The sequence below is a fragment of the Tiliqua scincoides genome, chromosome 7 (genome assembly GCF_035046505.1).
Source record: "Tiliqua scincoides isolate rTilSci1 chromosome 7, rTilSci1.hap2, whole genome shotgun sequence".
Lineage (NCBI taxonomy): Eukaryota > Metazoa > Chordata > Lepidosauria > Squamata > Scincidae > Tiliqua > Tiliqua scincoides.
In genome coordinates, this window is record NC_089827.1 from 10760144 (window position 1) to 10774550 (window position 14407).

At 43.1% G+C, this 14407-nt stretch overlaps 1 protein-coding gene across 1 annotated transcript in view; it reads right to left on the minus strand.

The window, feature by feature from the left end:
- CPED1 (cadherin like and PC-esterase domain containing 1) overlaps window positions 1-14407 on the minus strand; it is a 116059-nt gene that overhangs the window by 45440 nt on the left and 56212 nt on the right. The window contains exons 12-17 of the mRNA XM_066633651.1: window positions 12858-13027; window positions 11113-11172; window positions 9640-9704; window positions 9075-9119; window positions 7582-7768; window positions 4260-4428 (exon numbers count right to left, since the gene is read on the minus strand). Of these exons, the coding sequence (XP_066489748.1) occupies window positions 4260-4428; window positions 7582-7768; window positions 9075-9119; window positions 9640-9704; window positions 11113-11172; window positions 12858-13027 (696 nt within the window). The remainder of the gene's footprint in view (window positions 1-4259; window positions 4429-7581; window positions 7769-9074; window positions 9120-9639; window positions 9705-11112; window positions 11173-12857; window positions 13028-14407) is intronic.

The window sequence follows — 14407 nt, forward strand, 5'->3', positions numbered from 1 at the left end:
TCTGGGAATCCCTGAGGGTTGCAAATGGCCCCTGGGTCAGGGTTTGGGCACCCTTGGTCTAGGAAATCATTACAGACCCAATGCATACATCATTCATAATTAGACAGCTGCCTTTGGAGAACTAAGAAAAAAGATATTGTTTTAGTGTCTGAGACACCTGAAGAGGCTTACCCAATTGAAGGGCCGGCCACAGGAGCACCTGGGCCCAATGCGGAGCATTCCCACGGTCCCCTACCTCTTGCAGGGCACCCACCACTCAACAAATAGACAAGGTGACTGCAGCCACAGGGAGTTGAGTGCTGGTGATGCGATGTGAAAGCATGGCAATTAGAAATAATTAGCAGTGACGTGCTTCTGGACGTCTGGACCAACAGCTTCTGGAAGCAGTGGCATCGCTAGGGGGGTGCAGGCCGCACTGGGTGACGCGCACAGTGAGGTGATACACACCGGGGGGGTGATACGCTAAAATCGCGGTGGTTAGGAGTAACCCCATCATATTATATATGGTTGGATGTGGAATTTCGAGGGGAATGCAATGCAAAAAACCCGAGTGAAATATCTCCTTTCTATCCAAAGTTATGGCCAAAAACTGGAGAACAAAAAATGCATGTATCCCTATGGAAAGTGAAAGTGAGCCGTATCGCACGTTTACTCGCAAGTAGGCAAACTTGCCTTAGTCTGTCGGAAAGGGCAGGCTGAGAGGAATCCAACAACACCAGAATAGTCCTGATCCAATGAATGCAGCCCCCAAAAACACCTGAGAAGGAAGTCACTCCCTCCAAGCAGACAAATGTATTGAGCCCAATGGAAAGCGAAACTAAGCCTCATGGTCGCAAGTAAGCAAACGCACCTTGGCTGGTGTGGAAGATCAGGTGAAGGAGAGTGCAAGGCTACCAGAATGGTCCTGATCCTATGCACCTGCAGCTAAACAAGTGCTCCAGAAGGCAGCCTCCCTCCCTCCCCACTAAAAAGAATTGAAAGAGAGGCTTCAGCTGATAACGTGAACTTTTTTGAGACTTGCAAAACCAGGTGGATCCTGACAGTGATCTAGTTTAAACAGAAGCTCTTAAATTGAACTGGGCACTGGGTAGGGCTGAAAACCTTACTGATTTTGGAGCGGAGGGGGGGTGTTATTGCAGGCAGGCTACAGAGGAAATTCACTTGGTGGACAAGGGCTGGCTTCTGCTTATTTAATTATTTGTTTTACTACTTATACTTATTTATTTTAATTTGCCTGATGATGTCACTTCCACCATGACATCACTTCTGGTGGGTCTTGGACAGATTGTCATTCTAAAAAGTGGGTCCCAGTGCTAAAAGTTTGAGAACTGCTGCAATAAGGTGTTAGTAAGTTAACAACCTGGGAGGAGGTGTGTGGCACCACCACTAGTGATCAAAATCACCATTTGGAGGAATAATAACCAGCATGCTATAGATCAATCAATGCATAATTTCATGCAGAATGTGTTCTATTTTTGTTCTATCAAAAGGTACAGCCAAAAAACCAGTGGGGGCGGAGTGATGGTACATCACCACGCCCACCACCTGGGGAGTTGCCCCGCCCACTGCATGGGGGGTGACGCACTGGCATCTGACGCGAACCCTAGTGACGCCACTGTCTGGGAGACCCATTTCAGGTCAACTGGATGCAGGGCAGGTGGGAGAGCCCAAAACTGAGACACACTGCTCACCACGCCATCTCCCAGACTGTGGCGATCCTGGCAAAAGGTGATCCACTTGCCATGCTACTGTGGGTCCCTAAAAGCACTGGGCCCAATTAGAGCAAATTGGTTCGACGCCAGCTCTGCTTGATCATTAAAAGTATCTCTCCAACTTGTTTATTGAAACACCTCATTTGGTTACACAGCTCCAGCAAAATCATTTGGAATACAGTGCTTGCACTATTGGGCCTCAGTTGTCCCTTAACTGTTTCCTCCTTCCTGACACAGGAAGGCACTATTTAAATACAGTCCTTTCCAACAAAACCCCAATAAACACAAAGGCCTCAACCTCTTAATTTACAGGAAAAGCAATGCTACTAGATAGGATAATGTGAGCAACAGGAAACCCAAGCCTCTTAAATGCCATCATGGCTCAACAGTTTATCCCTTGACTAATTTGCTTTTAATGAGGATATTATGGGCACAGTGAAAAAAGAAAAATAACAATAATTTGGTGCTCACAGAGACTGCATGGCTTTGGATCTACACACGTCTTCACTGAATAGCCTTGAACTTAATCCAGGATTACTCAAATGCATGAGAATTGTTGGCAGACTGGAAACAACATCCCGAGCTCTCTCTTTGTATTGTAACCTTCATCATAGTATCGGCTTGCAGTGAAACTTGAATATCCTCACAGGATTAGACATGAAAGAGAGAAAGCCTCAGGATTGGGCTTTCAACTGAAGCCCCACTGTGAGAAACACCACGCCACTGTCTTTGACCTTTTTTTCTTCCAATACATGAGTCCAGTTGTGCTTAGTCAAGTGTCTATGGAAGACCCCCATCCATTTGCTCCTTGAACAGGTGTCTGGTTACTCCAGAGAAAAGGCGTGGAAGCCTCTCTGATCTCTACATGGGTAATGTTATATATGCCAGCTCAGAAAAAATACAATATTCAAGCTATCAAACATTCCTTTTCCTAGCAATACGTTCCTGCCTGTTGTTTCTGTAAACTCAGATTTGAAGCATCATAAAAAGCATCATAAAAATAAAATGTTGGTCATTTTAGAAAAAATACATGCTTTTTGTCAATGGGAAAATTAGTATCTGAAACAACATGCCTTCCTTAGACAAAATACTTGCTGGGTTCCAAAGAATTCCTTTCTCGTAAGCCCAAAGTTTTGGGCATGCTCAGTGGGATTTTTACATTTTCTTTCCCCTGAAACAGAAAGCCCCTGTGCCTTATTATTATTATTATTAACAGTATTAACAGCAACACCAGCAGACAGCCACTAGAAAAGGCATTGCTGGGGTGAGGTGGGCCAGTTACTCTCCCCCCTGCTAAATAAAAGAAGAGCACCCACTTGAAAAAGTGGCTCTTAACCAGTTAAGCAGGGGTTATTCACAAATTCCTTTAGGAAGTCTCCCTAGATTTGAGACAGCTTCCAATGGGAACAGGATTGTGCTGTGAGAGTTGCAAAATTTGCCTTGTCAGTAAAGAAAATTTGAGGAGATAAAAGGTTATGGAGTGATTTGTCTTCTTGATCATCTTATTTGATTCTTAACATATTTAGACTTACCTTTGAGTTTTAAACATTTTGTTTAAATGCATGTAAAGGCCGAACCCTCAGATAAAATCCAAACATTCAGGAAGGTTAGATTGGGAGCCTTTTCCCTGTCTGCTGGTTGTCCGTGTGCAAGGAGATTTTATAGGGTGAGCTAGTTCAAATGCATCAATATTCACATGTAGGTGACTCTGTCCAGAGGCCTTGCAGAATTAAGAAGCCTACACTGACATTGCAATATTAGGAATGACAGAAGGTAAAGATGGACAAAAATCAGCAGAGAGCAATGGGGAAAAAATGGTCCACTGAAGAAAAATGGATTGGAGAGGGCATTGTAAATATAGTAGAAAATCAACCACTTCACTATAGGATAGGGATCTCCAAACTGCAATCCAGGGCCCACATCTGGTCTGCTACAAGATTGTATTCAGCCCACAGTGACTTCAAATATTTTTTCCCCAACCACTCAGTCAGACAGTTAGTACATGTAATTCTGTCCACCACACTTCTTTCCATATGTTGTTGGCAACCTTCAGTCTTGAAAGACTATGGTATCGCGCTCTGAAAGGTGGTTCTGGAACAGCGTCTAGTGTGGCTGAAAAGGCCATATGGCCAGAGTGGTATTAGCCTGGTTAACCCTCATTTTCACTCTGCTGGGCCATATGCCTGCAAACCCTCAAACCATTATTATTGTTAACCCCACCCCTACTGATAAAACCAATCAGGTTTCCGCATGTTGACTTTCCAATAATACCATAAAACAATTGTGGGGAGGAAATAGCATCATTTTTGCACATGTGTAAACAAATCATAACAAAATGGGTTTTGCAACAGATCAGACAGAGACAGTGTGCTGTGCATTGCTCACCTTTGCCCTTTATAAAACTGAAAAATGTGTAAAATATACAGTATGGCCCTCCTACGGAAATGTCTGGAGATCCCTGCTATAGGTGAATGCATATGATGAGACACAGGGTAGAGAGAATATCTATCTATCTATATAATGCACATTTTAAGAAGTTAAGTTTACCTGCACAAAACCACACATCACGAAGTCATCAAACATTGGCAAGCTTGGGCGGTCTTCTCGATAAATGACTATTTTGTAAATGCTCAAAACCTCATGGAGTGCCTGAGATTCATCTGTTACCAGAATATTGATTCTGTTTATCCCAAGTCCAAGAGGGTAATTTGCAGAGCTGTTAGAAAGAAGAAGAAAAAGAACAAGAAAATCAATGTAGAATGGACATAAAGGCTCAACTTTACAAACTTTAAAAGCATCATTACATTCCATTAAACTTCATAGGCGCCGCAGCCTGTAAAACATGGTGAAACTGTTTTGTATTTCATTTAGATGAACTTCCAAGTTCATTTGATTATATCCCCCATGATCATTCTGCTTCCTCCTTTTGTCCCTTCATGCTTACCAATATTTTCAGTGCCTTATAGCTAGATATACCTGGATGTCGGGTTATCTCAAGCTCAATATCTAAGAATTCCCCCCCAAAATGTTCATTCTTGCCTTCTTTTTTCTCTTTCAGTTGGCAACCCCACTTCTCAGTTGTCTCTGAAAGTTAAGAGTTTGGCTGTTATTTTGGATCCTTCTTCCCTTGGCTCATATTTCTTTTCTACCTGATAGTTCTCTCTGGATAACATTTCTAAAAATTATTCATTTTTACCTACCGATTCTAGTAAAACCATTTCTCAGACCGTTATTCTAACACATTTTGACGATTGTTACGTTTTGCTCATTGGACTTTCCCATCTCCCTGCTTAAACCTATTATTTCTATTCTCTGCTCCTACCCTTGCTTAATTTTGCTTTCTTTTGCTTTTATCATGTTCTATCTCTGTACAATTCCCTTTCCTGGCTTTCTCTGTTCTTCATACTAAGATCAAACATCTTTTAATCTTTTACATCTCTTCATGGTTTTGCTCAGAAAAGGGGCAGAAAAGGAAACCAAAGTGATCAGGAGAACAGAGAGTCTTTCCTAAAGGCAAAAGCATTTGGGGTTTTATTAAGCTACGTGGTATTCAATATACAGGTGGGTCCTTTTTATTTATGGTTTCAGAACCTGTGGATTAGATTTAGCATAGGTTCCAAACCCAAACTGGAGGTTTCCACCTGACCAGTTGGTTGCGTCCAGAAGGTTTTCTGAGATCCAGGGAGAATAACTCCCAGAGGTATTGGACAATCACTTCTGGTTTTAGTGCTTCCTGTCACATCCAGAAGTCCTCTGATAACCCACCTGTGGATTCCATTGTCCACAGGTTTTGGTATCTGGGGAGGCGGGGTTTCTCCAGGAACATATTCCCTGCACATACCAAGGGCCAACCTGTATGTTGAGGTAACAATTCAGATAAAGAGCTGTTAGACACTCAGTATTTTTTTAAAATTTATACTTCTTGGTGTTCTTGAGTTGAAAGAATGTGCATGCATAAGATATCGGGGTCTTTGAGACACCACAGTAATTAACATAGGGGAATCATTACCAGCCCCTCATGCCAGCATTTTATTTTTATCCCTGTATTACATTTATTTCTTACATTTATATCCTGTCATTTTTCCATGTTGTACGTAATTCGGCAGTGTTCATGGGGTTCCTAGGTAGTCTTGCAGCCAAACACTGACCAGACCCAGCTCTCCTTAAGCTTCAACAAGGGCTGCATCATGTACCTTCTGACCACAGGTTGGGACCCTGAACCTTGGGAATCCATACCAGAACTTCATTTTTGTTTAAATGTTAACTGGAGTAATTGTCAAATAGATAGCTTTTTTTGGAAAAGACTTATTTGGGGCTGTTTGACCCCAAGTGTAGGGTGCTAAACTGCATAGAAAAACACCATTGTCCAAAATCATGCAAAAGCTGACCTACTTTTGGCTGATATATGATTCTGTTGTTACATAACTTAACTGGCACAGGAAATAAATATAGGGTTCAGTCTCAGCTTGGGCAAGATATCTAACCAGACAATTGCAATTTTTGCCACAAGATGTTGAAGTCAAATGAGATTACAACTTTTAACCAGCCCTGGAAATAGCTCACTATCCAAGCATTTCAAACAGACCACCAAGCTGGGGGGGATACTATTTTGTAAGGTTCAAATGGCTGAGAGTGAGAGAAGTGGAAAATGTGCCCAACACATATGTCTGACTCTAAATTTTAGCTGGATATTGAGCACTCAGCAGTCTTGAGGTTTAAGGTGACAGCCAGCGAATGACAGCCATATCATGTAACAGACATTTGTGCTTTGTTATGATTTCTTAAATAGTCATACTGGATAGAAAAAACAATGAGATAATTTGCCAAGACACCAGGAAGAGCACCCATAATTCGAAGAGAAGCTGCAGAACGTCCTTAACTGCCAGAGATGTGTGGGTTGTACAAAAGGCACCCTCTTCACATCATTAAGAATTGTTGAATTTACAGTATTAATAACACCATCTCGTCCAACAGCTTCTCTGTGTGATCCAAAAATTCTACTAAAATGCTGACCAAAGTCAACATTACTTAATTTTTCCATGCTAGTAAAAGAGCATAACAGTTATCTATCAGCATAATAGGACTCTTGTCTGAACATCACAGACAGAGAAGGGGTATCTTAAAATATGTGCCTAAGGCCCAATCCATGATATAAGCCAGTGTAACATCAAGTAAAGTGGCACATCGTCAGATTGAAAACTGGAAGAGGGTTGCGATCTTTATTTTTACATTTTCTGAGGCTTGAGAAGCCTTGCAGAGGCTTCCACAGGGCTCCCCCCAGGAGGCTGCTGCTGATTCCAGTAACTAAAACAAAGCCCCTATTGCCACTGGCAGTGGCGCAATCCTGGGGATCTGATTGCTGCATTCCCCCCTTCCCCACAAAGACTTATGGCAGCTCCCAAACTCTCAGAGAGTTAGGGAACCACTGGGAACCACCGATTTAGGGCCCAATCCCATCCAATTTTCTAGTGCTGGTGCTGCTGTGCCAATGGAGTAGGCACTGCTTCCTGTGTTGGGGAGGCAGTCACAGAGGCCTCCTCAAGGTATGGGAACATTTGTTCCCTTACCTTGGGGCTGCATTACAGCTGCACCGGTGCAGTAAAGTTGGATAGGATTGGGCCCTCCGTGGTTCCCTCACCTTCAAGTAAGTAAAAATTGGGACCCACTGACATAACAGCACCCTGTCAAATACAATTTGTGATATCATGCAGAACGACACCTGGGCTGGCAGTTCGGTGTGATGACTCTGAGCTGCTGTACCAAGACGTGAAGCAATATCTCTGCCAAGGCTTGTCATGTGCATTCGACTTCAGTTATTCTTAGTTATTTTTTATTATATGCCCTTAGAATAAAACCCACCATCAAATACCTTGGTCCTTTCTTCTCATCCAAGTGAACTTCACACTGACAATTTGCTGGTTCTGCTCTGATCTTTACTGTCACCACATCAAAAGGGACTTCTGAGTAGTACTCTTTGATCTTTGGGTCAAATTTAGGATTGAGGTCCAAATGTGGACTAGTGAAGATCTGTCTGATATGAGGTAGGGTATCCTTATCTACAAATAATTAGAGATTATCAGTGATAGACTCATGATTCTTCATCACATTTTACTTGTGGTTCTGTCAGTCATTAATGACTTTAACACAGGGGTGCCCAAACCCTGGCCCTTGGGCCATTTGCGGCCCTTGAGGCCTCTCAATGTGGCCCTCAGGGAGCCCCCAGTCTCCAATGAGCCTCTGGCCCTCCAGAGTTTTGTTGGAGCCCACACTGGCCCGACGCAACTGCTCTCAGTGTGAGGGCGATTGTTTGACCTCTCACATGAGCTGTGGGATGAGGGCTCCCTCCACTGCTTGTTGTTTCACATCTGTGATGCAGTAGTGGCAGTAAAGGAAAGGCCAGCCTTGCTTTGTGCAAGGCCTTTTATAGGCCTTGAGCTATTGCAAGACCTTCATTCATTCATATAAGTTCATCTTTAATATATTTATTTATGTAAACTTTTGCAAATTTATTCAAATTTTAAATGTAAATTAATTCTTTTTTTTCCCCTGGCCCCCTACACAGTGTCAGAGAGATGATGTGCCCCTCCTGCCAAAAACTTTGGACACCCCTGCTTTAACATATTAAGTTGGGACAATTTTTCAGAATTCTAAAGAAGTCAAATGAGGTATCTGAAAACAGTGTTATTTACCTTACTCAAAAATAAGCCCATTGTGTACAATAAGATTTCAGCTATCCTATCTTATTCACTGGAAACAAACACCTCTAGTGATAGTCAGAGCTGTTATCCTTACATTCTACATCCAATTTAGTTTGAATTTTAATAAGAATTTCAGAACCCAAAGACTTGAGGCATTAATATGGATGAAGACAGGGAATAATTTCTGTATTGATTAATTGGCATGTCCAAGATTTTGATGGCAGTGGTGAGGTAGATGATGTGGATGAATTGAGAGTAAATCAATCTGCAAGAAGCAGCTTGATAGGGATGAATGTGACAGAATATACTGTATTGTAATTTCTGTGTTAAAAGGAACTGATGAGATAATGGCCTGATCCCTCTTATTTGTTTGTTTTTCATATTTTTATACTGCCTTTACTCCAAGGAGTTCAGGGTCATTCCCTCCTTTTGTCCTCAAAACAACTCTGTGAGGTAGGTTAGGCTGAGGCCTACCCATGAATCACCATAATTGCCCAATTCTTAAACAATTCTGTTACCCAACAACTTTAGTGTACCAACTGTGAAGTCGCAGATGAAATCAAAATCAGTCTCCAAAGTCTGCAGGAATATGGCATTCAAGTTTGTTGAGTTAGTGCCATCTATTGGCTGAATGGTAGTTTCTATCAGTACAAGGTTGACTCACCTTGACTGCAGTGTATTTCTTTAGCCAGATTTAAGTGACGCAACCCTAAAGGATAAACAAACATAGCTGAGGATGTTCTCTAATATACCTGGGGGGGGGGGAAACTTGGGAAAAAAACACAACAGAAAAAGATACTCCGTTGTCTCCCTATATTTGCACAAGCTTGCAAACTGCAGGAGCTCCATTCCTTGCAAACTGCAGGAGCTGAACTCTTTGCAGGACAGTTAGCAGTTTTTTGAATAACCTCAGGTCTTGAAGTGATCAGTCATCTGATCTTTCCATCACTCGTGTTTTCATTGGAGGCTCTTCAGAACCCATGAGAAATAAGGTCCCAACCCACCAAGTGGGTCCTGACCCACAGTTTGAGAAATGCTGGTAAAGCCCATTTGTACAGTCAAATTTAAACTGAAATTTGTACAGAATTACAGAGCCATGGGGGACACAAGTTTGAATTTTAGCTAACTAATGCTTGGAAAGCAGAAATCTAATGCGCTCTGGGCCATATAATAAAAGCTCTTCCCCCCCCCCCCCCCATAAAACAGAGAATAAATATATGCTATGTTACCTTCGTGGTTTTCTTTGATTGTGGAAGATCTGTCTTTAATGCTAGCTTTTTCAGAATAAGAAATCCTAACAATGAAATAACACAGAGATTTCTAAGTTGACAAGAATATGCAAAGAAATATAATTTCAAAGGCAATTGTTCCTGCTGGTGTTTAGCTTATCACTATGGATTTCTTATGGGGGGGAAAAGTGCTCTTCTTCCACCAGAAGCATTTTGGTAACTGCTGACACTAATAAAGGGAACAGAGCTTGGCCTTAATAAATGGTATTCACTCCAATATTTTTTATGGGGAAAGATAAACATAATTATATCTACCACAGATTATATACAATTTGTCATGATCTTCCAATAATAATCCCAAATAGCTATTTCATTACCAGCGATAAATCATGTAGAAGTTTCTTAAGGGGCCCCTCAGTACTGACCTGCTATTGTATAACAGCAACTACAGAGGGGTGTTTTTTTGCTTCATAAGGTTGTACCCTGGGTTGGTGCAGAGGCTAAGAGGTGGCACTGTCAATCAGGAATTCCCTGCAGAGGTGTAACAAGGGTGTGGCAGGTGGGGACATCCACCCTGGACGCCACTTGAAGGGGGGCACCAATGCAGCAGCTTCCTGACCAACTCTTGGCTTCTGCCATGTTGCCGCAAATCTCTGAGTGCAGCGCTGTGTTTGGCGGTCTGCCTTGGCTGGGCAGAAGACAAGAGTCGGCCAGGAAGCTGCTGAAGAAGGAACGGGAGGGCAGCTACATTGCAAAACTGCCACTGCCCTCCTCCAAACCCGGAAATGATGTCAACCCATCACATGACACCATGATGTTGCGTGTTGCCATGGCATGACCACCCCAGGAAACATTGCCACTGGACATGCCACTGGTTCCCTGGTTCAAATCCTGTCACAGTCATGAACTCCCTAGTTGGCCTTTGGCAAGCCAACCCCTCCAGCTGCAACATGGGGATAATATTTATGTACCTGACAGACAACGTTGTTTTGAAGTTTGTTGTCTGGAAATTCGTTTTACTAGATCTATGGCCCAATCCTATGTGGTACTACCACCACCAAAACAATGCAGTGGTACATACTTTATTGCATAGTAAATGCCAATCCGGAAGCCTGCTTAGCTCTATACACAGAGAATATAAATTGGTTGGCAACCTTCAGTCTCGAAAGACTATGGTATAAGCCTACAGCACCTGGTATTCCCACGCGGTCTCCCATCTAAGTACTAACCAGGCCTGATGCTGCTTAGCTTCCAAGATCCAGCATGTGCTGTTATAGAATAAATTTATTTATGATTCTATAGACCTTGGCTGTGAGCCCTCAACAAATTTTTTTCAACTGGGCCCTGCAGCTCCTAAGGCCAGCCCTTTGCACAGCAACTGTATATGGTGAACTTATGCACTGTTCTTTTGGGTACTTCCCTGGTGATTGTGCTTCCGACAAGCTAAAGGCTTTCCTATTTATCCATTCTCACCTAAGGTGTAGTGGCCGTTTGGCTTTCATCTGAGACGTATTACTGGAATCTTTATTTTGCCTGTAAGAAAATTGCAAATAATTATTCAAAGCTATAGTAGACATTTGCAATGTAGACACTGTAAAATAGTTCACAGTGCTGGAAGTGTAAGGAAAAGATAGGAACATATCATCAGCTATGGAGGACTCGTCCAAATGAAAAGCATATTCGAATATATCCCTGCAAACTGGGCAAAGAGGAACTTTTTCAGGTGGTGCAGGGGGAGAGCAACTGCCCTTTTCACACCAGCACAAGGTCTTTTCTAGTGGCTGTTTGCAGCATATAAATATTATTATTACAAGATTTTCACATAGTCAGGTAGATGTTATTGACTGGTTTGTTTTATCCAGACATCGAGTCCTTCCCAAGGACCTGGGGTGCCTGGCTTTTGTTCTGTTTTGCTGTTATAAATATCGCTGCAAGATGTAGGCTGTTCCCAGTAAGGCTGCTTTTTGGTGGATGGCAATTTCTGTGACCCCTGTGCTATTCAGGTGCTCTTCAAGGTGTTTTGGAATAGCACCGAGGGCGCCAATCATCACTGGGATCACTTTGGTCTTCTTCTGCCACAGCCTTTCCATTTCTACTTGTAAATCTTTGTATTTTGTTATTTTTTCCAGCTCTTTTTCTTTCACTCTATTATCCCCTGGTATTGCTATAGTGATGATTTTAACTTGTTTTTCTTTCTCCTCGACTACAGTTATGTCTGGTGCATTGTGTGATAGATGTTTGTCTGTCTGAAGTCTGTAGTTTGTCTGTAGTATTTTGGCATCTTCATTTTCTATTATTAGTATTAGTATTAGTAGTATTGACATTCACTTTATAAAATCATTGAGTTAAATGAGAATTTGGATCCTACAATATTCTTACTGTTTTTCACAAGACGTGATGGAAGTGATTATTGCTTTTAAAACAGTTGCATTTATTTCTATGTACTTTTAAAAATATATCTAGAATGACAAAATTGAGTACTGATATTCAGTTTTGTGATTCTAGATTTCACATTATTATTATTATTATTAACAGTATTTATATACCGCTTTTCAACAAAAAGTTCACAAAGCGGTTTACAGAGAAAGATCAAATAACTAATAGGTCTAATGGCTCCCTATCCCAAAAGGGCTCACAATCTAAAAAGATGCAAAAGAACATCAGCAGGCAGCCACGAGAAAAGACACTGCTGGGGTGAGGAGGGCCAGTTACTCTCCCCCTGCTAAATAAAAGAGGAACACCCGCTTGAAAGAGTGCCTCTTACTCAGTTATCAGGGGTTTGACATCAAATGACATATGCATTTGACAGTCACAATAAACTACTCATCATGGCAGTCAATTGACAGAAAAAAAAGTCCAGCTGGACAGTTCTGGTGCCAGGTTCCTGGAATTCATGGACTAAACCCTATACTGGCTCCCCGTTGTGCTAATTGATGGTGGGTGATATAACTGGTGACAGTGACTTCTTCCACCCTCCCCACTGGAGTATCCCTTAGAGGTTTTGAAATGATATGGAGGCGCTCTGAGTGACAGTGGGCACAGCAGCTGTGTGAGTATCTCAGTCAGCTCACACCATCAATGCCATCGGTACTGGGGCTTCAGAGGTTGACATAGTCATGTTGACACTCTATTGGGCATGGTCTAACCTGTCCACCCCCTGACCTTGACCCTGCTGCTGAAGCTGTGAACCCATAAACATGATCAAATTGCTATCTTACCATCTTGGAAGATTTTTCTGTTCTGCTTTATTAATGACTTGCACCTGTTCAAGTAAATTTGAAAGAAGCCAATGCACATTCAGGATTGAGCCAAGGCTTCTCCTGGGATTCACCATGCGATAAAGGTCATGCAGCAAAAAATGGATCTTGGGAACAGCAGATGGGAAAAGCTGAACGGAAAGAAAAGTAAAAGTGGACCAAATTAGCAAAAATAGGGACAAACTGATAATAGAATTAAAGAGTTTGAAGGGACCTACAAGGTCATCTAGGCCAACCCGCTGCCTGTAGCAGGAAATCCTTCTAGAGCAGGGGTGCTCACACTTTTTTGGCTCGAGAGCTACTTTGAAACCCAGCAAGGCCCGCAGATCTACCAGAGTTTTTTTACAATGTTCGCGCCATCATAACATATAACATTTATGTGTACAATGTATGTTGGTGTACCTTGCATAACCGCATGAGCCAATATTGCACAACACAATTAACTAGAAACATTTTTTTGTAATTACTTAAGTTTACTTTGATGACTTGCACTGAAGTGAATCAGCCAAGGATGCATAGTCCTGACAGTAGCCTCAAGCATACTTCCAAATGTTCATCAGTCATGGTGGAAGGGTACTTGGACTTAATGATCTTCATGTAGGAAAAGGCTGACTCACATAAATAAGTGGAGCCCTTCCTGCCTCAGGTGCTCTTATATCCCTGAGGGCCCTATTGCCTTCAAGTGGCTGCAGCTGTGCAGCACACTCTGCTGGATGCCCAGGCCTTACCCTTAAAGGGGCCACTGCTGACACCACATCTACCTCCTCACCAGATCTTCCTCGATTCCAATACAAGTGGGGGGGGGGAGCAGATCTCTATACAGACCAGTGCAAAAACAGGGGAAAGGTGTGCGGGAGGGAAGATCTCTATATAGACATCACAGCAAGACCAGTGCAAAACCCCTTGCACACAGAACCAACAGATGGAAGTTGGGGGGGGGGCAGATCTCCATACATACCAGTGCAAAAACAGGGGAAAGGTAAGTCAGCCCCAGTAGAGTCAACGGGGCTCACTCCCAGGGATGCGTGGACAGGAGCTCACTCCCAGGGATGCGTCACTCCCAGGGAGCATCACTCCCAGGACAGGGCTCACTCCCAGGGATGCGTGGACAGGAGAGAAGCCTGCCAGCGGTTCCTCTCCAGGTCTACTCATGAGTCAGCCCCAGTAGAGTCAACGGGGCTCACTCCCAGGGATGCGTGGACAGGAGAGAAGCCTGCCAGCGGCTCCTCTCCAGGTCTACTCATGAGTCAGCCCCAGTAGAGTCAACGGGGCTCCCTCCCAGGGATGCATGGACAGGAGCTCACTCCCAGGGATGCGTCACTCCCAGGGAGCATCACTCCCAGGACGGGGCTCACTCCCAGGGATGTGTGGACAGGAGAGAAGCCTGCCAGCGGCTCCTCTCCAGGTCTACTCACGAGTCAGCCCCAGTAAAGTCAACGGGGTTCACTCCCAGGGATGCGTGGATGGGAGAGAAGCCTGCCAGCAGCTCCTCTCCAGGTCTACTCACAAGT